At 42.7% G+C, this 23939-nt stretch overlaps 1 protein-coding gene and 2 long non-coding RNA genes across 3 annotated transcripts in view; 1 reads left to right on the forward strand and 2 right to left on the reverse strand.

Annotated features, from left to right (window-relative positions):
• Positions 1-23939, reverse strand: part of LOC134288016 (uncharacterized) — a 286653-nt gene that overhangs the window by 15168 nt on the left and 247546 nt on the right. The window lies entirely within an intron of this gene.
• On the forward strand, positions 1129-13355 carry LOC134288010 (uncharacterized). Its single transcript, XR_009997688.1, has 4 exons — positions 1129-1460; positions 1526-1576; positions 1643-2089; positions 13038-13355. It is a non-coding gene; the product is annotated as an uncharacterized LOC134288010 (long non-coding RNA).
• Positions 19046-20841, reverse strand: LOC134288800 (uncharacterized). Its single transcript, XM_062854680.1, has 3 exons — positions 19754-20841; positions 19499-19675; positions 19046-19140 (listed from the first exon to the last, which is right to left on the reverse strand). Exons 1-3 carry the CDS (start codon positions 20247-20249, stop codon positions 19046-19048), a joined length of 768 nt encoding a protein of 255 aa, XP_062710664.1. The 5' UTR covers positions 20250-20841.

Genomic DNA, 23939 nt, shown 5'->3' on the forward strand with positions numbered 1-23939 from the left:
ATCATCCAGAAATGCGAAGACGGTAATACACCTTCCATTGGCCTCCAAAGTAACAGGCAGGATTCTGAACATCGTTGTACTTCGCAGATGGCGGTGTGCAGTAACGGTACCTGTCGTACTAGATTCTGCACTAACGGGCTCGCTGGTTGATGGTTTTCCAGTAGGATGCAGTAGGCGATGATGCATTTCTTTACAGCCGCCCAAGTCGCATGGCTGTTTCGTCCGGCACGGCCACTTTCCATGCCCGTTTAAACACCGCAGGCATAGATGGTGTTCATCTACAAACTTCCATCTGTCACCAAGCGGGATCCCTTTGAATGTAGAACAGTCGCGAATTTTGTGTCCGTCCTGCTGGCAAAACCTGCATGGTTTTGGTTCATTGCTCGAAGGGAATCGAGAATCGTCCTTATGTTCCGAATCGGTAGAGTGAGCATTGACAAATCCTGTTTTGTCTTTTTTGTTTGCTCGTTTCGAAGCATCCGGAGGAGCAGCTTCGGTTGGCACCGATACTTGACATGCAGCAGTTTTGATCGTCGAGACATAATCACTAAACGCTTTCAATGTCGCCGCCGGAATTCGTTGCAGGTGTAGGCCCCAGTCCAACCGCAGACTGGGAGGCAGTTTTGCGACCAATTCAGATAGGAGCATTGGATTGGAAAGATGATCCTGTAGCTTCGCAATCTCGATATACGTAACGAGATTTTTGACTTCACGCCCGAACGTCACCAATGTGTCCAGTTTGTTTACGTTTGGAGCAGGGGCGTTACGGACTTTCGTAAGCAAGCAGTGCACAAGTTGATCCGGTCGTCCACATTCATCACGGAGAGTCGCGATTATGTCCGGTATGGCTTCCGGGAGAGTAAGAATGCTCTGAACCTTTTCTCTCGCGCTTCCAACCAAACTCTTCTGTAATCTGGCCAGGTTTTCATCAGGTTGGATCCCGCACATTTCGGTAGTTGATTCGAAGGCTTTCACGAACATAGGCCATTCCAGCGGGTCGCCGGAGAATTGTGGTAGGTCTCTGGAAACAACGTGCACAGCAAAAAATAATGTAATATGCCTCGATGTAATGCACACGATGTATCAGTAAACCGATGTAATCACTTTTTTCAGATACACAATCACATCAATTTTGCACAAAATTACATCCACCTCAGCATTACACAGAAAACCAATAACGATTCTCCTTTCCGTTGTATCTGTGTAATATTCACATCGAGCAAATGGGAATATTACACAGAAACAGCTGCAACCAACTGGTTGCATTGAAGTTGTGAGAAATTACACAAAAACGATGCTATATCGCATCCCCCTATGATGCGACATTGCATCTAGCAGCACTGACCGATTGTTGTTATCGGCCAGCGCAAGAGACAAGCAGCAGCCATTTTTGCTTCTCGCTCGAGTCGACTGTTTTTTCTATAAATTATTCATAATTTCCTTGATTACGCTTGTTTTGGGTAAGTATTTTTCTGATTACAATTAATTTTGCTTATGATACTGATGATTTTTCAATTAAATACAGCTTTTCCGGGACACCGACCACCAAAAACAGAAGGGCAGCTCTCGTCAATCGGTAAGTTTTTTTTTGCGGTTTTCTTTGGTGAAAATTTATGTAATAAAGGATGCTTTTATATTGCAGGAATCTTGGAAGAACTTGACTTCCACGAGCTGGAGCAGCTGGACGAGGGTGGGAAAAATCTTTGCATCGCGGTTGGAGTTGGAGCGAAGCGCCTGGCAGACAGTATGCCATGTAAGCAGCAAAGCAAGCTGCTGAAAGCAGTTGCTTGGTAGCTGATGGAAGGACCAGGTCAATTGGATGCAATGCGACCGAATCCCAACGTCCAAGCTGGAAGCTGGAGCTATGGTCTGACGTGTGGACAAGAAGTTTGTTTAAAGCCGATGGACCACAGAGCCTGGCGCGAAGCCTATCGATCGGATGCTTTAGGAGAGTTGAACACAACGATGGCTCTTGTACAAGCGGCCGTGGACGCCGGCACCGGGGGTTTAAAATATGAACAGCATCCCGTCAGAGTCTGAGGAGGTTCCTGACATTATTAAATTGCTCTTGTGAATCAGCGATAAGCAGGTAAATATCCCCAGGGTACATAAAATCTTATCGAAAATTGATTCAAGCCCCTAGTGTTGTGCAGGGTGTCTCCCACCCGGAAATTTGATTTCACCTGGAGAAATGCCGGAATCCTAAGGGAATTCCAGCACTCACTAATTGGTAATATTTTGGCTATTAGGAATGTTATTCTAAAATAATTTGGAATTATGAATTGCTTGGGGGTGGAGGCCCATATACCCACAGCTGTAAAGGCGTGGGTATCCAGCATGACCATGCTGTGATGACGGGTTCGATTCCCGGTCGGTCCAGAAACTTTTTGTAAAGGAAATTTCCTTGACTTTCCTGGGCATAGCTTCGTGCCTGCCACACGATATACACATGCCATATAGTCATTGGCAGAGGAAGCTTTCAGATAATAACTGTGAAAGTGCTCTTAGAACACTACTGAGAACCAGGCTTTGTCCCAGTGGGTATGTTGTGCCAAGAAGAAGAAGAGGAATAATTACTTGGTAGTTTTATGTGCATATCCTAGAGTTATTAGTAATCTGAGTAAAGTTTTTCTGTGAATATTTTGGTAATGAGATGACAGGTATTTCGGCAGTTTTGTTTTCTTATCGCTATGACAGATATTCCCGGTAATTGGATTTTCAGATTTTTGATTTCCTGAAGGGCTTTTTGAAGGCATTGCAGAAGAAACCGAAGAAGGAAATTTTGAAAGCAGAATTTCAACGGAATTTCTAAGGAAGTTTATGAAATAGTTAAAAATTCCCGGTAAACAATGAGAATTTAAGCTCTAGAAATGAGATTTTGCGCGATTGCAATTCTACAGTTCATTTAGATATTTTAACGGAATTCTTAGTAAAACTCGGAATGTTTTCTTTTCTGTCTAATCTCTTTGGATATTTTTTATCCAATATTAGGAAACAAAATTTTAGAAAGTTTACCGTCAAATGAACCACTTTTTTGTATTTCCTTGGCGGGTATTTTGTTACTTCCTTTCAAAACATATTTATATTCAAGTCAATTCAAGGGAATTAAAATAAACTATAGTTACCATCTTGAATTTTAAAACGATGTTGAAGGTTTTGCTAATTTGGTGTTGTATTAGTAAAATGATCTAATCTAGTGATTCCCAAAGTGGGCGAAATCGCCCCATTGGGGGCGAAAATCAGTCCCAGGGGGGCGAAAATTCGAAAAATGAAAATTGGGGGGCGAAAATACTAAAATGGGGGGCGATTTTTTGAATGATTCGAAAACATCAATAAAATTGACTTACAAGTCGAGAATGTCAACTGAATCATAAAAACTTTCTGCCAATAAAATTGAAATTTCAAGTTTTTTTTTGTAAAGATTATTGGAAAAATGCTGTAATGAACATACTGAAACATCAATCTAGTTTTACAGAATTATTGGTGTTTATGTGGGTTCTTTGACGAAATTGCTAAAAAAACAAGTTAGACTGCTATACATATTTCTGAAGGATTAATAGGGTTCTGGAAATCTAGGATGGGACAACTATGCTGCACACGGTATTATGGAAAACATTCGTGAGTCATGGTTAGTTCTGTCTAAGTTATGAACGGAACAGAGTTTTTTTTTTGCAAATTGATGAGAAAGATTGGATTTTAATTCATTCTTCATGAAAGTTTAAATCAAAAACATGAGGCTCAGACTAGTTCCAGAGCACTTTTCAGATGGAATTCGTCACTCCGTGTTTTGAAATACTTCAAAGACATTACCAAACAGTACTATGAGTTAATTCGAAAACTTTTCAAAAATTCATGTTTACTTATTTCACTATTTAATTTAAACACAGGTATTATTCAAGTTTATACGTAGCTTAATTTTCTATTAGGCCGGAACAAATCTCATTTTCTTATTTTGTCACAGTGCTCACTGAATCGTCAAGGGGGGATTATAAATAATAAATGTGTTTGATGGAAAAATACCCAAACAATTAGGCAAAATCGGTAAACTCATGGGATTTGTTCAGCAATTTTATGGGTAACCCTTATTTCAACTTTTTTATTTTTAAATTTCTTGAATGATTTTTTTGTGTCTTCCTTCAAAATGTTTAAATCCAACCAAATTTTTCCGCGGGTGGGAGGGTGACACTGAGAAAAGCAAGTACATTTGAAAATACACCGATATTTTTCTAAGTTGCACTTTTTACACATAAGTTTTTGTGATTGTTTTCCAATTCTCCAGTTATATTTGACTACTTGTATCGAACATTGTCTCTTGGACGTTGTAAAATTTCCTTATAGAACACTGGTAAAACAACTGCTTGAGAATAACGGATGTTCATAGGCGTACACAGTCCATTCTATTTAAAATCATCAATGCTCAATCAATAACCGTTTGGAAAACAGGTACAAACATGATTTCACATTTATGCAAGCACGATTAAAAATTAAGTTTTTTTATTCAAATGCGGAAAATCAACGCATTTACCAAAATATTCAATGAAAATAAGAGTGAAACAATTTTAGATACATTAATTGGCAATATGTACTAATTTTGCCACAGTAGCGCTTTTCAGGGCTTCAGCTAAGTACAGTATCAGCTTTCTACTATCGAAAAATTAAATCTCACGTAGGGGGACGAAAATGCTTTTTCGAAGCTCTAAGGGGGCGATACCTCCTGAAAGTTTGGGAAACACTGAAATCGCTAAAATGTCTTTTCGAATTAAAGGACGAGTCAAAAGTTTTCAAAAGCTCACTATATCAGTCGTAGATGCTCCTAGTTTTATTGCACTTGGTTTATTGAATCCGGGGATATAACAGTTCAAAGTAAGGTTTCGGATAATTATGCCTTTTTCACTACAATCTTTTTGACGTCAAGTGAAATAACACAATTTTTCCTAAATTTGGACCATAGATAGACAACTAGTTAGCAAACTTACAGTGAAAATTTGAGATTTTTTGATGCCCTTTTCGAAAAGTTAACACTACAGTTAACTGTAGTTGATCATTTTTTGAAAGGTGAAAATTTTGCCTGCCCCGACCATTTTGTCTTACCCCTTTCATTATGTTTGTCTCTCTAAGATTTCGTCAGGGATTCCTCCAGAAATTTCTCAATGAATTCCACCAGAAATGACTTGCTATCTGGCAGATAGTACCTGCAGATATCACTTGACATGATTCTCCCGGAAATGTATCCTCAAATTTTTATAAAAATATCAGATTTCTCTTAAGATGTCATCCAATATACCACCAGGAATTTGTCCGAATAGGTGACAGACGATGGAAGATGATATGGGATAGCACTTTATAGCCGCACTCAAAATTAGGGCTCGGACGATATCGATAAATCCGATAATATCGATATTTATCGGCATGAAATTATCGATACGATATCCGATATTCGAAAACCCGGTAATCGGCTTATTTAGATTTATAGTTGAAAAGTTTCGAGTTTCATCTAAAAATAATATAGTGAGTGGATTGTTTTTCTTTTTTCGAAAAATTTGAACCTGTTGACAATATAATAGTCGATATTAATGTTTTTTTTTGAAAGCTGTTTGGAGTAAACCCAGACAATATTTTGAAGTATGACTGAATCTACTCTCATGCGTCCATCCAGTCATAAAATATAGACTCATGGAGGTTTAGCAACAGATTTTTCTAGATTTCTCTGGAGTTACTCTGCCAAACACATTGTCTTGTTCCTATAGGAGTTTCAGACTTTTTCATAAATTTTAAACTGAATTTTCAAAATGTTTCTCCCTAAAACTTCTGCTGCACATTGCTTATATCGATTTCATCATGACGTCTATTCGCAGTAACAGGTGCCTTTGAAACGAATTGCATAGTTTGCGTAGATATCATTATTTCCTTTCAACATATCGATATTAGGTAGGGTACGGGCACCGGTTTTGGCCAGGAAAATTATTTTTCAAAAAAATATCAGCTATCCTATGTGAGCCACCAATATCTTAAATGGAAGCTGTCAATCTATACTTTGTAGGAAAAATGCAAAAAGTGGGCCAATAAATAGTTTTTGTATTAAAAACGGCACTGGCCAAAATAGAAGCACACCGTCAGTTTTGGCCACATTCCTAACTTTGGTTTCTATTTTGGCCAATCGCGTGTATTTCTTATGGGAGTGGCCAAATTAGAAGCACCCTGGCCAAAATAGATGTAAGAGCTGATTTTTTAAGGAAAATTATTTTTTTCTGCCATTTTTGAATATATAAAAATGCAGTGGCATACGTGGGACCGCGCATAACTTGCGAACGGAAGGTCCGATTTTGATCGTCTTAGTTTTGTTCTGTTAGTTTTCACCCAAAGAAGGTTTATGAGGCAAAAAAACATGGAAAAATTGAGTTTTTGAAAATCCACCTTCCATACATTTTGTGACCGGGGAATCGGTTTTGGATAGAAACTAGAAACGTCAAAAAACGCAGTAGGCAAGACAAAGTTTGCCGGGTACAGCTAGTTTTTGAATAAAATTCTATGGTTTTCAGAGTTGCAAGCATGATAAAACTTTAGGGCCTACTAACCAAAAATTAATTCGTGCCGATTTGGATCGCAGCAGGCTGTATAACGTACTGTGGCCAAAACACCTGACTTGCGAAAACTGAAGCTTCTACCCTATAGAGTATTTTAAATGCAAAACTAAGCTTAATTGACTAGTAAATGGTAAATTGCATTTTAACATATTATCGGATATCGGATCCGATATCGATAAGACAAATCCGATATCGAATTTATATCGATATTGTCCCGAACCGATATCGATATTATCGATACACTACATGGTCACAGCCCTACTCAAAATGATTATTGCTCGGAAGCTCTTTTATTCCAAATGGTCGCCTTTTTGTGAATGGGGCATATTACCCCTTCCTTCCACTCCTTCGCTTCCACTCATCCGCTGTTGGCAAGTTGTTCGGTCCCCCATATCCTGTACTATCAACCGGTGCAAACTGGTGGACTACAATTCTTGGTCCATCTTGATGAGTTCAGCTGCGATACCAGCATTACCAGCAGTTTTGTTGGGTTTGAGCTGGTGAATGGCATCCTTAGCTCCCTCAGCGTGGGAGTTGGATCATTTCCGTCATTTGCTGCACTGGCGTAGTCGTTTCCTCCGTTGCCGTGGTCTCCCGTGCCTACGTTCTCCACGCCATTCAGGTTATTTTTTATTTATTATTTAGTTTATTATCGTTAATTCAGTTAATTACATTTTAAAAGTCTATTTATATGTGAAATTTTAAAATTTTCACTTTTGTTGTTCGCCTTATTCCTGGCAGAGTAGGTCTCACCAGGTCTTCGAACGAAAGCCGTCTCCATCCATTCATCATACTTGTGAGCTTCTGCTGTAGGACCTCATTGAAGTGCTGCTTCCTCCTATCGATCACCTCACGTCCGTCCGTGAAGAGGCTTCGGCCTTATACCTTATCTTGAGCAAAAATATATAGGAGGAACTTATAATGAACACTAAGAGCAATTTCTGAAGTAAAGCTTGCTGGAGGAACTTTTGGATGAAAATCCCCGGAACTAATGGAGAAACCCTAAGGACCGGATTTTACCGGAATTCTATCTAGAAAAAAATTAGATGCACCATGCCTAAAAGAAACTTAGGGAGAGAGCTTCCTGCAGAAAAACCATCAGAATTCTCTTCCATCTGAAAATAATAGAAGGATCCTCGGAAGGAACTGCTGGAAATAAATATCCAGACAGAAATGTTAATCTGGAGAAATATTAGGGACTCCTGCAAAATAATCTCCAAAAGAAGTCACAACAATAAAATAAAATACTATGGTAAACGCCCAGGGTATCTCCGAAAAACATCTCTTGGAAGAACCCCCATGAGGCCTTGAAAGGAATACTAATACTTGAGAAGCACTAGAAAAAAATCTGGAGAAAAATTCCCTGACAGAACTTTAAAAGAAAAAAATACCTGCGAGAATCTGAGCGAAAAATCACTAGGAGGAACTTCTAGCGAAAATAACCAGGAGGAACTTCTGGAGAGTAATTGCTTATGAAAATCTTCTGTAGATATAAAATATTAGAGGAAAATATTGCAAATCATTCGGAAGAACTGCTGCTGAAAAACATTAAGAAGAAACACTAGAAAATCGCCAGAAGGATCTTCTGGGGAAGAATATCCAAGAGGAACAGCTGAAACTGCTAGAGAATAATACTCAGAAGTAATTCCTGGAGGAAAATTCATATGAAAAGCTCCTGAAGGAAAACTCTTAGAACGAGCTTTTTTTAGGTGGAACTTCTAAACAAAAATTTTCCACAGTGAATTTTCCAATTCACCGTGGATCTAAGAGGATTCGGGGTAAAAAAGGGCTGTCATTCGACACCAGTCTTATAAACATTGTTGGTACCGCTTTTAATGGACTACCCGCTTTGCGCGCAGCCACAGTTGATCAGCAGGAGTAAATCCATTTAATTTTGTATGGCGAAATGCATCTAAACTCGAATTACTTGAAATAGAAAGCTTTTCCCGAAAACATATTTGGTAGCCTTAATAGTGGTCACCATTGTGCACAACCACTACCAAATATTTTTTCGAAAAATGTGTTCCACTTCGAGAAATTTGCCTTTAGATTGTATTCGCCATACAATATTTTTGCGATTTACTTTTAGCGATTTTTCGCGCATAGAAGCTAGCGCCACATTGGTCGATGCGGAGAGTAGGAAAACAGCCGATGTAGTTAATTCATTGCCTTCATTATAGGTAAAAATTAAAGCAATATCCACAGAAGTAGAAAATTTTTCACAAAATTTGGTGATATAGTACAATTAGTAAAGGGTAGTAAGGTCGCCTAATTCCGTGGTAGGTCACCATTCACCGTGGTAGTAGGGACCCATTCACCGTGTATGAGAAATTTTATTCTAAATGTTTAAAAATGATCAAGAAAACCCAGCCAAGGGAATTTTCTTCGTTTAAATTCATTTCAAGTAATAACTTGCAAGATTTTATTAGAAAAACGAATGTTCAAATTTTCGTTTTTTTCTAGATATATGGGACAATATGGGGCACGGTGAATGGAGACCATTGATTTTTAGGGTACCCATTTACCGTGCTTTTTTGTTTCAATTAAAAAGTACGAGTAATCGTACTTTCTTGTTAAACTTACTTCGGTAATGCAAAATACATACCTGATATGTGAATTTAATTGCTTCTTGGTGGAATAAAAACGTTTCTACATTTAGTTTATCGCTTAAATCACCTTAGCGCAGTTTTCGTTTTTTCACTATGAATGCAGTGAACGAGCAGAAACCCGCTTCATGTAAAAACACTTTAGTGTCAAAATCATACTTTTAAGTGTTTCTAATGGGCGTTTTGACATGGTAACAATACATTAGTGTTGTATTGGTGAAATTGAAGGGAAATTGTCGTACCATTCAATCATAATATGGAAATAATGAAAAAATATTCGAAGGCACACGGTGAATGGAGCCCCCACGGTGAATGGCGCCTTGACGGTATTTTCAGAACAAAAAAAACACCAGAAAGAACTCCTGAAAACAATACCCAAGAGGAAATGATGGTGAAACATCCTTAAGGGCAACTACTGATATAAAATATCCAGAAAGAATTCATCGGTATGAACAACTTCGAGAATTCGATCATGAGTTCTCTAAGAGTTCTACTGGAAATTCTGAATAGAATTTCTGGAAGAATCCCGGATAGACCGGAAAAAAACCTGAAAGAATCCCGAGTAATTCCCGAATATATTTATTAAATAATTGGGTGAACTCCTGGATGTATTTCCGAAAAATCTTCTGAAATTTTTTTTCAGAGCTACTGAAAGAACTTCTAAAGAACTTCTGAAGGAATTTCCGAATATTTCCTGATGAAATTCCCGGCGGATCTCCTGAAGTAATGCCCAAAGGAACTCTTCCTCTGGAGAAATTTTAGATAAAATTTCCGTAGAATTTCTGAAGGAATTCTCGAAGAGCTATTGGAGGAGTTCTCGGCAGAATTTCTGGAGGAATTTTCTACAGGAGAAAATTTCTGGAGCAATACCGGATGGAATTCCGGGAGCAATCCCAGAAGGAATGCCCGAAGCAATTCCGAAGGGAATTCCTGGAAAAATCCCGGAATATGGAATTTCTAAATTCCGGAATCTGGATCTGGGAATCCTGATGATTCTCACAATCAACTAATATGGCAGAATTATCTGAAAGCACCTCAGAAAACCTTCTGAAAGGATCCTTGGGGAAACCCAAAAGAAACCACTAGAGGAATACAAAAAAGATCCTGGGAGAATATCTAAAGGGAATTCCGGAGCAATCCCAGAGGGAATGCCTGGAGCAATTTCAGAGGGAATGTCTGGAGGAATTCCGAAATTCTCGATAGAACTCCTGGAGGAATTTCCAAAAGAACTCCTACAAGAATTTGCCGAAGAAACTTCTGGAAGAATTTATGAAAAGACTCCGGAAGGAGTGTTCGAAAATACTCCCCAATGATTTTCCTTTAACTCCTCGGGGAGCTCCTGTAAAACTATTTTAAAATTTCCGGGAGATTTCCCGAAGCGAGTTCCTGGAGGGGGATTGCTCCAGGCATTCCTAGAGGAATCCCGGAGAGATCTCCTGAAGCAATCCCGGAAGAAATTCCTGGAGCAATCCCGGTGGCAATTCCTTGAGCAATCCCGGAGGGAATTCCTGGAGCAATCCCGGAGGGAATCGCTGGAACAATCCCGGAGAAAATTCCAGGAGCAATTTCGGAGGAAATTCCTGGAGCAATTCCGGAAGGAATTCTTGGAGCATTGCCGGAGGAAATTCCTGGAGCAACCCCGGAAAGAATTCCTGGAACAATCCCGAAGGAAATTCCTGGAGCAATCCCGGAGGGAATTCATGGAGCAATCCCGTAGTGAAATCCTGGAGCATTTCTGGAGCAATTCCGGAAGAAATTTATGAAGCATTCCCGGAGGGAGTTCCTGGAGCAATCCCGGAGGGAATTCCTGGAGCAATCCCGAAGGAAATTCCTGGAGCAATTCCGAAAGGAATTGCTGGAGCAATCCCGGAGGGAATTCCTGGAGCAATCCCGGAGGGCATTCCCGGAGCAATCCCGAAGGGAATTCCTGGAGCAATCCCGGAGGGAATCGCTAGTACAATCCCGAAGGAAATTCCAGGAGCAATTCCGGAACGAATTCTTAGAGCATTCCCGAAGGAAATTTCTGGAGCCATCCCGAAGGGAATTCCTGGAGCAATCCCGAAGGAAATTCCTGGAGCAATTCCGAAAGGAATTCCTGGAGCAATCTCGGAGGGAATCCCTGGAGCAATCCCGGAGGGCATTCCTGGAGCTATCCCGGCGGGCATTCCCGGAGCAATCCCGAAGGGAATTCCTGGAGCAATCCCGGAGGGAATCGCTAGTACAATCCCGAAGGAAATTCCAGGAGCAATTCCGGAACGAATTCTTGGAGCATTCCCGGAGGGAATTTCTGGAGCAACCCCGGAAAGAATTCCTGGAACAATCCCGAAGGATATTCCTGGAGCAATCCCGTAGTGAATTCCTGGAGCAATTCCGGAAGGAATTCTTGGAGCATTCCCGGAGGGAATTCCTGGAGCAACCCCGGAAAGAATTCCTGGAACAATCCCGAAGGATATTCCTGGAGCAATCCCGGAGGGAATTCATGGAGCAATCCCGTAGTGAACTCCTGGAGCAATTCCGGAGGAAATTCCTGGAGCGATTCCGGAAGAAATTCGTGGAGCATTCCCGGAGGGAGTTCCTGGAGCAACCCCGGAAAGAATTCTTGGAGCAATCCCGAAGGAAATTCCTGGAGCAATCCCGAAGGGAATTCCTGGAGTAATCCCGGAGGGAATTGCTGGAACAATCATGGAGGAAATTCCAGGAGAAATTCCGAAGGGAATTCATGGAGCAATCCCGTAGTGCTCCAGGAGAGCAATTCCGGAAGAAATTCATGGAGCAATTCCGGAAGAAATTCTTGGAGCAATCCCGGAGGGAATTCCTGTAGCAATCCCAGAAAGAATTACTGGAGCAATCCTGAAGAAATTCCTGGAGCAATCCCGGGGTGAATTCCTGAAGCAATCCCGAACAGAATTCCTGGTGCAATCCCGGAGGGAATGTCTGGAGGAATTCCGAAATTTTCTATTGAACTCCTGGAGGAATTTCCAAAAGAACTCCTGCAAAAATTGCCGAATGAACTCCTGGAAGAGTTTATGATAAGACTCCGGAAGGAGTTTCCGAACCGAGTTCCGAACATACTCACCAATGAATTTTCCTCCTGGAGGAGTTCCTGTAGAACTTATGAAAAAATTCCCGGGAGGATTCCGGAAGGAAGTTTCTGGAGGGGGATTGCTCCAGGCATTCCTGAAGGAATCCCGGAGTGAATTCCTAGAGGAATCCCGGAGGAAATTCCTGGAGCAATCCCGGAGGGCATTCCTGGAGTAATCCCGATGGGAATTCCTAGAGCAATCCCGAAGAAAATTCCTGGAGCAATTCCGAAGATAATTCATTAAGCAATCCCGGAGGGAATTCCTGGAGCAATCCCGGACGGCATTCCTGGAACAATCGCTAAGGGAATTCCTGGAGCAATCCCGAAGGAAATTCCTGGAGCAATTCCGAAGGGATTTTATTAAGCAATCCCGGAAAGAATTCCTGGAGCAATTCCGGAGTGAATTCCTGGAGCAATATCTTTGTAAATTCCTGGAGCAATCCCGGAGGGGATTCCTTGAGCAATTCCGATGGAAATTCCTGGAGCAATCCGGAAGGGAATTCCTGGAGCAATCCCGGAGTGAATTCTTGGAGCAAGCCCTTGAAAAATATTTTGGTACCACTCCTGCAGCCGGAATTTCTAGAGAAAATGGATGTTCTAGGAAAATGGAATAACTTGCGGAATATTCCTTTCGTTCCTATAGGAGGAATTCCTCGAAAATTTCTGATATTATTTTGCCAAGAAGTCTTCCCTGAAAGAATAATTTTCGTATCAATAATGATAATTTTCTATTATTAGTTACTAATACGTTTTTATATGTTTCAGGATGATAATGCATACGTCTTCGAGTTAATGTTGCATTCGCTCTGCCGCCGTCGGAAAACCCGCTTTTAGCTAATTAGCTCGACGATCCGTATCCGCATTCAGCACGGGCGCCTCCCGGTCGGTTCAAGATCCTCCTTGGGCATACAGTATCTCCGTGCCAGTGCCTGCCATAAATTAAAAAATAGTTTAAAAATAAAGCTTAGCTAATTTTGAAATGCCCATAGACCGCCAGATAATGTGCAGGCTGTGTCCCAGTTGGGACGTAACGTCAAAAGGCAGAAGAAAATAATTGAATAAACAACTTCTGGTACAAACTTAGTTCATTCATTCATTCTCGTTTTCTCTTCTATGGCTGGTTAAATTATGTTTTTATTCTTTTTCGTTTTGAATTCAGTGTATTTCTTGTATTTTCTTCAACTATTTAAAACTGAGCGAAAAAGGATGAAAATATAATTTAATCTGCCATTGAAGAGCATTTCAAATCGATACCTTTTTACATCTCTTCAATTACATCATATGCGTGTACATCGAATTTATTACATCGCGCAAATTACATCGGATCTGTTTATTACATAGAAAGCCGTCGAGTACATCGGGCTGTGTAATATTAATCAATCGATGTAACGACCTGGTTGCAGCGATTTCGATGTAATATTCAACAACTTTTTTTGCTGTGTGCCTGGCAGCTAGCTGTTGTGCACTTATGAGCCCAGTTGTCCTGTCGCCGAGACGCTGGGTAGCATACGGGGTTGGACCAGATGGTGCCTGGTTCGGTGAACCGTAGTCGATGAACGGATTTCGGCTTGGAACAGCACTTGATTGATGCTCGTTCCCGCTTACCGGTACGATAGCCGGTTGGCTCAACACTGTTGTAGATAATTCAGGGACACACGGACTGCAGGTTGACACATTTTGGTAGACAGCATGCTTTGATAGCGCGACACTGGGTGGTGTAGGGTTTGTACTGGCATGCACTCTCTATGTTTACATTGAGTGTGTAGATGGTGCGAATTGAGCAGCTACGGATGAACGTGTAGAATGAGAGTTGCGATAAAAGTGGAGCGTCGGCGGACGACGGACAGCGAACCTGTGGGAAGTCTGGTGAATCCGAACGACCGGGGAAGGCTACTGAACTGGAGAGCTGGAGTTTGCCGTTGCGAGATTTACTTTCGGAAGTGGACCCTACAATTGGCGACGAGGATGGGATGGAAGGCCTCGTATACGGTGAATGTTTTTTGCCCCCTTGAACGTGTTTGTTTTCGGATTGATTGCTGGCGGGTTGGTTGGTGTTGTGATGATGGGAGAAGCGGTGCAGCAGTTCAGCGGGTGAGATTGAGGGAGGAAGTGCAATTATTTGCACGGAATTGATGACGCAGTGTTTTGTAGATGCAGGTGTTGGTGGATGGTTTTTGGACAGATCATTGAGGGAGCGTGCTTGTATGATGTTTCAGTGGAGAAGTGTGACTACGCGTGGTGCAATCGGTATTTATCAGAACAATTTTTTTCAACCGTGGCGGGTTGCCGGTTGATGAAAATTTTAACCGTGGCGGGTGCCGGTTAAAAGAACACATGAGACCGTGGCGGGTGCCGGTCGAAGCAAATTTAACTGTTGCGGGTGCCAGTAAAAAAAAAAAGACATGCCGGTCGAAGGAAATTCAAACGTTGCGGGTGCCGGTTGAAAGGACAATTGAGACCGTGGCGGGTGCCGGTCGAAAGGAATTTAGCCGTTGCGGGTGCCGGTTATAATCGAGGCCGTGGCGGGTTGCCGGTCGAAAGAAACATTTAATCGTTGCGGGTTGCCGATCAAAGAGAATGATTAACCTTGAAAGTCCCTGCAAAGGTGCTTGGGAGCAAGGTAGTGATTCCATGGCTTGGGGGTGCCTGACTTAAGGGTGCGTTGAATACACATTAGTAGTTGGTAGTGGTTTTGGCAGTTCCTGTAACCACAACATGGTAGCATTTCCATGGCTGGGGGCGCATGGAAATAAAGTAATTTGCTTTAGAAGCTCCTTCCTTCAGATAGGGTGCTTGGGAATTGGGAAGTGCTTCCATTACATCTTGAAGAAATCCTGGGTATATTTGTGATTGATTGGGAACAGTGTGATGATTGGCTGGATGATAGAGAGGCGATGCCTTGCATGTTGTGTTTGAAGGCAGTGTAGTATTTCCATGGTTTGAGGATGCCTCTAGGAAGATTGGTATGACTTAGAGATTCCAAGTTGCACTTGAGACTTTGAGAGCACAAGAAGTAAATCGTATTATCGCCTGATAGTTCTTGCGAGAGACGTGCGGGCGTGAATCATTGCATTGTATTCCATGGTTTGAAAGTACTTGTAATGGGTAATACGTGTATATAATGGATCACTAAAATAACTAAAATGGCCGCTATGAAGCGAACAGAAAGTGCAACTGTAGCCTTGTGTGTTTGACGTAACTCCACTGCTGTCACAATGTTAATGCCCATATACGCTGGCGCTTTTGTTTACATGCGATGAACACTAGAAAAGTTTGCTTCATTGATCCATTGATTCTGGCTTGGAAGAGGAGAACAGGGTTTTCCTAGTACTATGGATTTGATGCAACAGTTGTCACAATTACACCAAGCGAACGTGAGATGTTTGATGGTATGTGCATAGAGTGGAAGGGAAAGCGAGACATGTTTTGTTACTGACCCGAATGCTGGATTCAAGAATGGATTGTTGATTATACCAAGGGTTGCTGAAACTTGGTTGTTGTAGATTGGCTAGCTATCTGTACGCGGATGGTTGGGATTGGAATGAGAAAATTTGGTTGGACTTTGTGCGTCATTAAATTGCGCACTTGAGAAGTTGGCTGAAAAATAAAGTATCTAGTCTTACACCGTTCACTGAAGGGGTCAGCAATATTATGAAAAGCAGTGTGTAGTTCGAATGAAGCATAAGTTCGGAGAGTGACACACGTGGCTCCTATCAAACCAAATGAGTATAAGGCACAAACAAAAAAACGTGACTAAGAAGAGAAAATAGTGATTTCAAGGTTTGGGTTCATTGTTGGATGGCCAAGATGTGTTGTGCCATGAAAACTGAAATTTTTGGGAGGTAAAGAAATCCTTAAGGTATGTTTTTGTTTGGGTTAGTTAAGTGTGGGAACTCACATCGACCCGGAAACCTCTGCAGTAATGGAAAAAGTCAGCTGGTTGAAGAGTTAAAACATTTGGAGTGTTAAAACAGGCATTGCCCTATGAATTTAGGCATTGTGTCCTACTTTGTCTAGTTTCTCTCATATAAATACATTATTTATATTCATGCATTCACTTGCTTGACGCATTGGTGCAGTACGGCTTATAGAATTTTATTGAACTTTGATTGATTGATTGATTGACTGTCTTTGATAAAGAGTTTTTCAGCCCTTGGCTTTGAACTTTGACGAATAGAGTGGCTTCTCTTAATTTTTTCCTTGTCATGGAAAAGTGAGCATTATGTGAAACTATTGACAAAGCTATTGACTGTTGTTCATTGATAAAAGGTTGGAATTAGAATTGGAAAAGGTTTGAAAAGCCAAGGGGATGTTATTCGAAAAAAGTTGAGCCACGTCACATCACGTTGATGTTGAGGAGCATGCAAAGATGCAAGGAGGTTGATAGTAGCTGCTTAACACAGAGTCTTGTTTGGTGGATTGTTCTGATAATTTGTGTGACGGGGTTTGATAATTAAGGAGGGGAAGGTTATGTATAATTGTTTCTGGTTTCGCGGATGTGTTTTCGTGTTTGACAGATGTTGGATCTCCAGTTAGTCCAATGCAGGTGTGCTTGGGCTGAAGTATACCTCGGGCTAAATTGAGATTTAGCGTCTAAGCCGCGGGCCGCAGTTTGAGCAACACTGGTCTATTGGATAAGGCTAGCAATTTCTAACCCAGAGAAGCTGAGTTGGATTCCCGTCTCGATCGTAAGGTATTCGAGACTTCCTGGATGTGATATATCAATGATCCACAGTGTGCACAATGTGCAAGTTGTTGAATCCGTACACAACAGTGGAACACCCGGCAGTCACTACACCAGACTCTCGACGGGACTTTCGCGTTACAGGAAGAAGACACAGATTCTCAATATTGCAACAACTAAATATCTCTTTATTAATAAACGTACAACGATTAAACACTTCCTTACTTATCCGAATCTGTAACAACAATGCCGATCATCGATCACGTAAACGTCAACAGACATCTCAGGGGTGACACACTTCGCTGTTTTACCGCACCTGCTTGCGAGGGGTTGGACACTACCATATCTCCTCCTCCAACACTCCTCCTTAGTGACAAACCCTTCGCTTCTTGAAATCGCTCCTCCTTAATACAGACAGTTTCTATTTTAACTGATCTCTCGTCAGCCACATAATTTCCTCCGTCGACATTCACATTCTTGGCTTGCATAGGTGGAACAATCCTCCGCGTTTTTCTCCTACTAGTACGACCCTGTCTCCTCTTGCGATCCAGCAACTACCAGATTTGAAGCTTACCGTGTATCCCTCTGCAACCAGTTTGCTTACCGAAATTACATTCGCCTCCAAACCAGGCACGTACAGTACTTCTTTCAACTTAACATCAACTCTTTCGTCATTCCTTCCACGTCCAGAAAACTCCACTGCTCCTGAAGCTCGAACGGAAATTTTCTTACCGTCAGCAAGACAAACCTCTTCTCTGCGTCGCGATACGTTAGTTAGGTTTCCGATGTCTCCAGTCATATGCTTTGTGCATCCACTATCGATCAACCAGCCATCAGACATATTGGTGTCATCCGTTGTAGTCGTGAAGCACACATGACCTCTGCTTCCTCTCCAGCTACTTCCAGTAGCGGAATCATCTTCTCTTTGTCGTCTGTCATTCGAATCACGTCTCTCGGTCGTCAACATAGGGCAATCACGCCGAATATGGCCCTCTCTGTGACAATGGAAGCACTCTCGTTTAATATACTCCGTCCTGTTTCCAACCTCCGCACGCTGAAAAGCCGTTCGAAGAGCCTTCGCTTCGTTTTCTTCTTCTTTCTCACACCGCCGACGCCACTCGTCAAGAAGTTTTCCCTTCACGTACTCCATTTTAAGTTCTTCCTCCGGTCTGCCTTCCAGCGCTGCAATCAACGGGTTGTACGTCTCGGGCAAACTAGACAGCAGGATTGCTACTATCCAGTGTTCGCCCAGCTTCTCCCCCATGCCTTGAAGCCTATGCACCAGATCCGCCACCTCAGTCAAATGCTTCGACATATCGCCTTCCTCAGCCAACCTCAAAGAGCACAACTTCCGCAATACGTGGATTTTATTGCACAGCGATCCGCGTTCATGATACCCTTTCAATCTCAACCACATCTCATTTGCCGTGGAAACATCAATAACATGCGACAGCTGACAATCATCGAGCGCCAATCCGATCATCGCTCGAGCGGATGCATCTTTCGTGGACCACGACGTACCAGCATCGTCCGGTTTGGGTTCACTCACAACTGCCCACAGTCCTTCCTTTACCAACATCAGTTCCATTCGGAACTTCCAACTGGCCCAATTACAATTGTTCAGCCGCTCCATCATTACTTTTACGTCACTCATTTTTAACCCGAATAGTTTGATTTACTACGCACTAATTTGATTATAATGTCTCGAAACGTAAACACAGCTTCTTCTTCCTTTTACTGGGCCCAAAACCTGTTGAATCCGTACACAACAGTGGAACACCCGGCAGTCACTACACCAGACTCTCGACGGGACTTTCGCGTTACAGGAAGAAGACACAGATTCTCAATATTGCAACAACTAAATATCTCTTTATTAATAAACGTACAACGATTAAACACTTCCTTACTTATCCGAATCTGTAACAACAATGCCGATCATCGATCACGTAAACGTCAACAGACATCTCAGGGGTGACACACTTCGCTGTTTTACCGCACCTGCTTGCGAGGGGTTGGACACTACCATATCTCCTCCTCCAACACAAGTTCGTCCAATAGAAGGTGGGGAAGGTCCTTGATGTTAGATTGCTTATGGAATATTGCGACTGGGCAGGCCATAGTCCAGCGGAGGCATTGTGGATTGTTGTTTTCGAGTATTGAGTTGCATAGCGTAAATGATGGGTGCTGAGTGATAATAACGCTGGTATTGCATTTCACAGCATGGGTTAAATTTGCTAAATTCATGGGAGTCTGTAGTTTTAGTGTTACATAAAGAGAGATTGTTTAGATGTCAGGCTCATAACATTTTTTTAAAGAAAGATGGGGGTGTAGGGTTTGTACTGGCATGCACTCTCTATGTTTACATTGAGTGTGTAGATGGTGCGAATTGAGCAGCTACGGATGAACGTGTAGAATGAGAGTTGCGATAAAAGTGGAGCGTCGGCGGACGACGGACAGCGAACCTGTGGGAAGTCTGGTGAATCCGAACGACCGGGGAAGGCTACTGAACTGGAGAGCTGGAGTTTGCCGTTGCGAGATTTACTTTCGGAAGTGGACCCTACAGGTGGTCCCGTCTGCGTAGGAAGCCGCTGCAAGTTTTCCAATAGTGTGTACTGCCAAGGATAACCCTGATGTTCAGCTACAGTGGGAGGTATATGCTGGTTGTGATCATCTCCTCGGATTTGAACTGCCTTCGTGGGGTCCAATCGTAAGGACGCCGCTGTGAGATCCGACAGAAGTTCGTTGGTTTGTGGTATTGTGGGATTGATCATTTTCGTTACGTTAGCAGCATGCATACGGTCAATCGGGGTAGACGCCACTACTGCATGCTTCACATCCGGTGCTTGGATGTTTTGCTGCTGTACGATCCACTTGCGAATGTCCTCACGTCGTCTGTGACCGTAACCTGAACCGCCAGAGCTTGCATAGCTACTGGCACTTCGCTCTTCAGCTTCTAATTCCGCTTCTAGTTGGTGCTTCATTTGCAAGTATTCCCGTTCTTTGTCAGCTTGTTCTTTGCGCAATCGATCCTCCAACGCTTTCGCTTCAGTGAGTTGTTGCAAACGAAGCCGCGCGCTGGTACCGGCTGTGTTTACGGATCCCGATGGCAATGCAGATCCGTAGGAAGAATGTTTAACGCAAGTGACACAGCGCCATGACCGATTGCACACAGAAGCTGCAACCCCGGCGCAGCCGTAGTGCCACCATTGACTGCACTCATCGCATGCAACCATATCCTCCGCTTCATCCGGGCGGGTGCACCCTCTGCAGTTAGAGACTTCCTGAGCGCTCATCGTTGTTACTTTTGAGTTTGAAGAAACCTTTTGTAGCCCGTTTTTGCGAGGCTCAAACTGCAAATAAATTTTATTTAAGATCAATTTTGAGGTTATAATGTTTACATCTTACAGTAAGTTTCCTTATTGCTCTCGGCGAGATTTTGCTCTTATGCAGGTGGTAATGGAGGTTATGTGCTACCTGAAACTGTTCGGACATTGTTAAGATTTTTCATGGAATATAATCACTTTATAGTCCTCTAGCCTTACTGGTTTCAATAGTCGCTAATTCCCTACGATTTTACAGTGCTTGTAGGGGTCACAAAGCTAGCAAATTTCTATAAAAAAGAGGTTAATAATAAGTATTCGTTTGTGGAAAACAACTATCAACACCACCTAGTATATCGAATTCAAGTTTAGGATAATCAAGTTAGCTTAACTTTCACGTTTGGGAATATGTACTGATTGTACGTTTAAATTGTTTAATTAGTGCGAGAAATTCACTTTCAACTCGCGCACATTTTCTCCGAACTGGCTTCTTCGACTTTTGTTTTGTTTACGTCCACCTATCCTAGCAATCCAAAAGGGCCTATCCATCGTTAGTTGCAACAACCGCATTCCAGTGCTTGACTCCGGGGTTGTTGTTGAAGCGACTGAGCGTATTTACCGCGAAGAGAATATCCGGTCGAGTGCACTGCGCCGAATACATAAGGCACCCAACGGCTTCCTGATATGGGACGTCCTTCATCAGTGCCGATTCGGCTTCGTTCTTCGGGCTTGCGTCCTTTGAAATCTTTTCGCTGTTGTTCATTGGAACTTTTACGGGTTTGCAATGATCCATATTGAATCGCTTGAGAACCGACTCAACATAGGCTTCCTGATCCAATGCGATGCTGTCGTTGCTTCACAGCGAGGGCGAAAAGGTATCGCAGCGAACTGTATCGCACAACGGGAGCGTAAGTTTCATCGTAATCTACCCCCTTTCGCTGGGAATAGCCTTTTATGACCAAACGTGCCTTGTGTCGTTGAGGGTTCCCGGCCGCATCACACTTCGTCTTGTACACCCATTTACACTTGATCGCTTTCCGGCCCTTCGGGAGCGGGGTGAGGGTCCAGGTGTTGTTGTCCACCAGCTCGTCGAACTCCTCCTGCATGGCACGTTTCCACGCGTCTCTCTCGTCCCGAGCAAGCGCTTCTTGGTGCGAAGCGGGGTCGTCTCCTGATCCGCCATCCATGCCAGATGCCATCGCTAGCGGATCATCGTGGAAATGGCGCGGTGTCTGCTCTTCCAGGGCAATCTTCCTAAAGGTTTCTGGGCGGAAGCTGTGTCAACCGCAGTATACCTCATCAATCGTTCTCCGACTCGTGGACACAACCTCACCCCCGAGGAAGCATGGACTGGAAGGAAACCAAATCTTTCACATCTGCGTGTGTTCGGGACGAAAGCAATGGTTCAAGTTCCTAAGGAGAAGAGACGCAAGTGGGATCCCAAATCCCAAGAATGTGTTTGACGCGAACGAGTGGATCTTCGACTCGGCGGCGTATGCGCACATGACGAGCAACAAGCAGCTCCTGGAGAACCTCGAAAACGCCAACGGTAAGGTTGTTGCGGCGAATGGTGGCACGATGGACATCGTTGCATGCGGTGCGGCAAATCTCCAACCGAAGTGCAGAGGCGATCAAGACGGCGTTACGGTCAGTGACGTGCAACTGATTCCCGGATTATCGTCAAATCTTCTCTCGGTGAGTAGAATCGTGCAGAAGGGGTACTCGGTCAAGTTCGACAACGATGGATGCAAGGTACACAATCCCAGGGGCGAGCTGGTGGCAACTGGCAGCCACGCAAACAATTAGTTCAAGCTGGATCAGGCGGTGAGTAACAAAAGGCAAAAGGCTTTGTCGTGTGGTGCCGCTGCAAGTTTAGAGCTCTGGCACAAACGGATGGGGCATCTCGGAGCCGGAAATTTGAAGAAGCTTGCTGGTGGTCTGGCGACCGGCATCACGTTGAACAACGAAGCAGGTGCCGATTGTCGAATTTGTCCAATGGGGAAACAGTCAAAGCTACCATTTCCGAAGAAGGGCTCTCGTGCGGCGGATGTGCTGCAGGTAATTCATTCGGACATCAGCGGACCGATGGAAACGAATTCGATCGGTGGGAACCGATTCTACATCACTTTCATCGATGACAACGAGGGGGACGACACATCTAAATCGTCCATCAGATGTCCACAAAGGATGCATCTGCTTTTTTAGATCAATGAGCTGCTGTCAGATTTTTCGGATTTTTCTATCCACTTTTCACTGCATCAACTTTCCAATCCTGCTGAGCGCTGCTTGGAGATAGAAGGAGATGTGAATGGATAGAAAGTAGATGTGCGAGAGCCAGTCCAGTAAAGCATTTGAAAAGGGTGTAGTTGATATTTATAAACAAATACGTTTTGATTGATGGCATCTGTTTCGACCTTATTCATGGGTTCTAAATCCAGTAACACATGCATTAAATATTTATTCAAGAATTTATGAACATTTTGCTTGTTCTAAGTTGCGTAATTATATTAAAGAGCCACGAAAGAAGCGTAAATGTAACCGAGTACAAAAAAAAGTTAGGCTCTTTTCACATAGTTTGATAGAACTGGAAATTGACTGAAATGATAACTTTTTTGTTTTTGTTTCGAACATAAACAAGGACTGTAACTATATTTCAACCTAGGATATTTCAACGGGAGAATCCTTCAGCAATTTCTACCGGAAGTTTACCAGAAGCTCCATCCAGTAAATCCTTCAGTGATTTATTCTAGAAAACTGTATGGTGATTACTTTTGAGGTAACCACCAGCAATTTGTTTTCGGAAAAATACTTGGAAAAATAGGAATCCTTTTTTGAAATTCGGTTGTAGGTCGTTCCCAGGAACCGTCCAGCAATTCTTTCCGAAGAATCTTCCAGCAGTTCGTTCCGCCTTAAGCTTTTTATTCCTAGAAAGTTTGAGCCTCCAGCTTCCAGAGAACCCATCTGTCATTGCCTCCGGCCAACCCACCAGCAATTTCTTCCAGATAACCACGATCCGGAGAAATTTTGAATGAACTCCCGCAGAACTTTCCGAAAGGAATTCTGCGAGAATTCTCGAAATAAACTTCGGAGGAATTCGCCCAATGCAACTTATATGAAACTGACGAAGAGATTCTCAGCCCGTAACCCCGCAATGAGTTTCCGGCAAAAAATTTATATTATGGAAAAAAATATATGAGCAGCTTTTAGGGTAATTTGCTATGTGACATCTTCCAGCTATTCTTACCGATTATCCTTCAGTAAGTCCTTCCAAACAACCTTATTGTTCACTAACCCTCCATCAATTCATTCCAGAAAATCCGACAACCCTCTAGACATTCCTTCCGGGAAAAATTTTAGTAATTTCACTGGGAACATTTCTTATGATGAATTTTACAACAATAAGCTCCGGAATACCACCTGTAGTTCTCCAGCGATTTCTTCCCGGAAATCCTTCAGCTCGAGCTTCAGCTATACATTGTGCGAATGCTTCTGTTCGGCAAATCCCCCAACAATGCCTTCCGTAGAAACCTCCAGTAGTTTTCTAGAAAATTTGCCATCAGAACCTCCGTGGAACCCCACTGCATCTTCCATAAATTCCTTCCGGGGATTCCATTTGCCATTTCTTTCAGGCAATCCACCAGCAATTCCTTCCAAACAAGATGC

The sequence above is a fragment of the Aedes albopictus genome, chromosome 2 (genome assembly GCF_035046485.1).
Source record: "Aedes albopictus strain Foshan chromosome 2, AalbF5, whole genome shotgun sequence".
Lineage (NCBI taxonomy): Eukaryota > Metazoa > Arthropoda > Insecta > Diptera > Culicidae > Aedes > Aedes albopictus.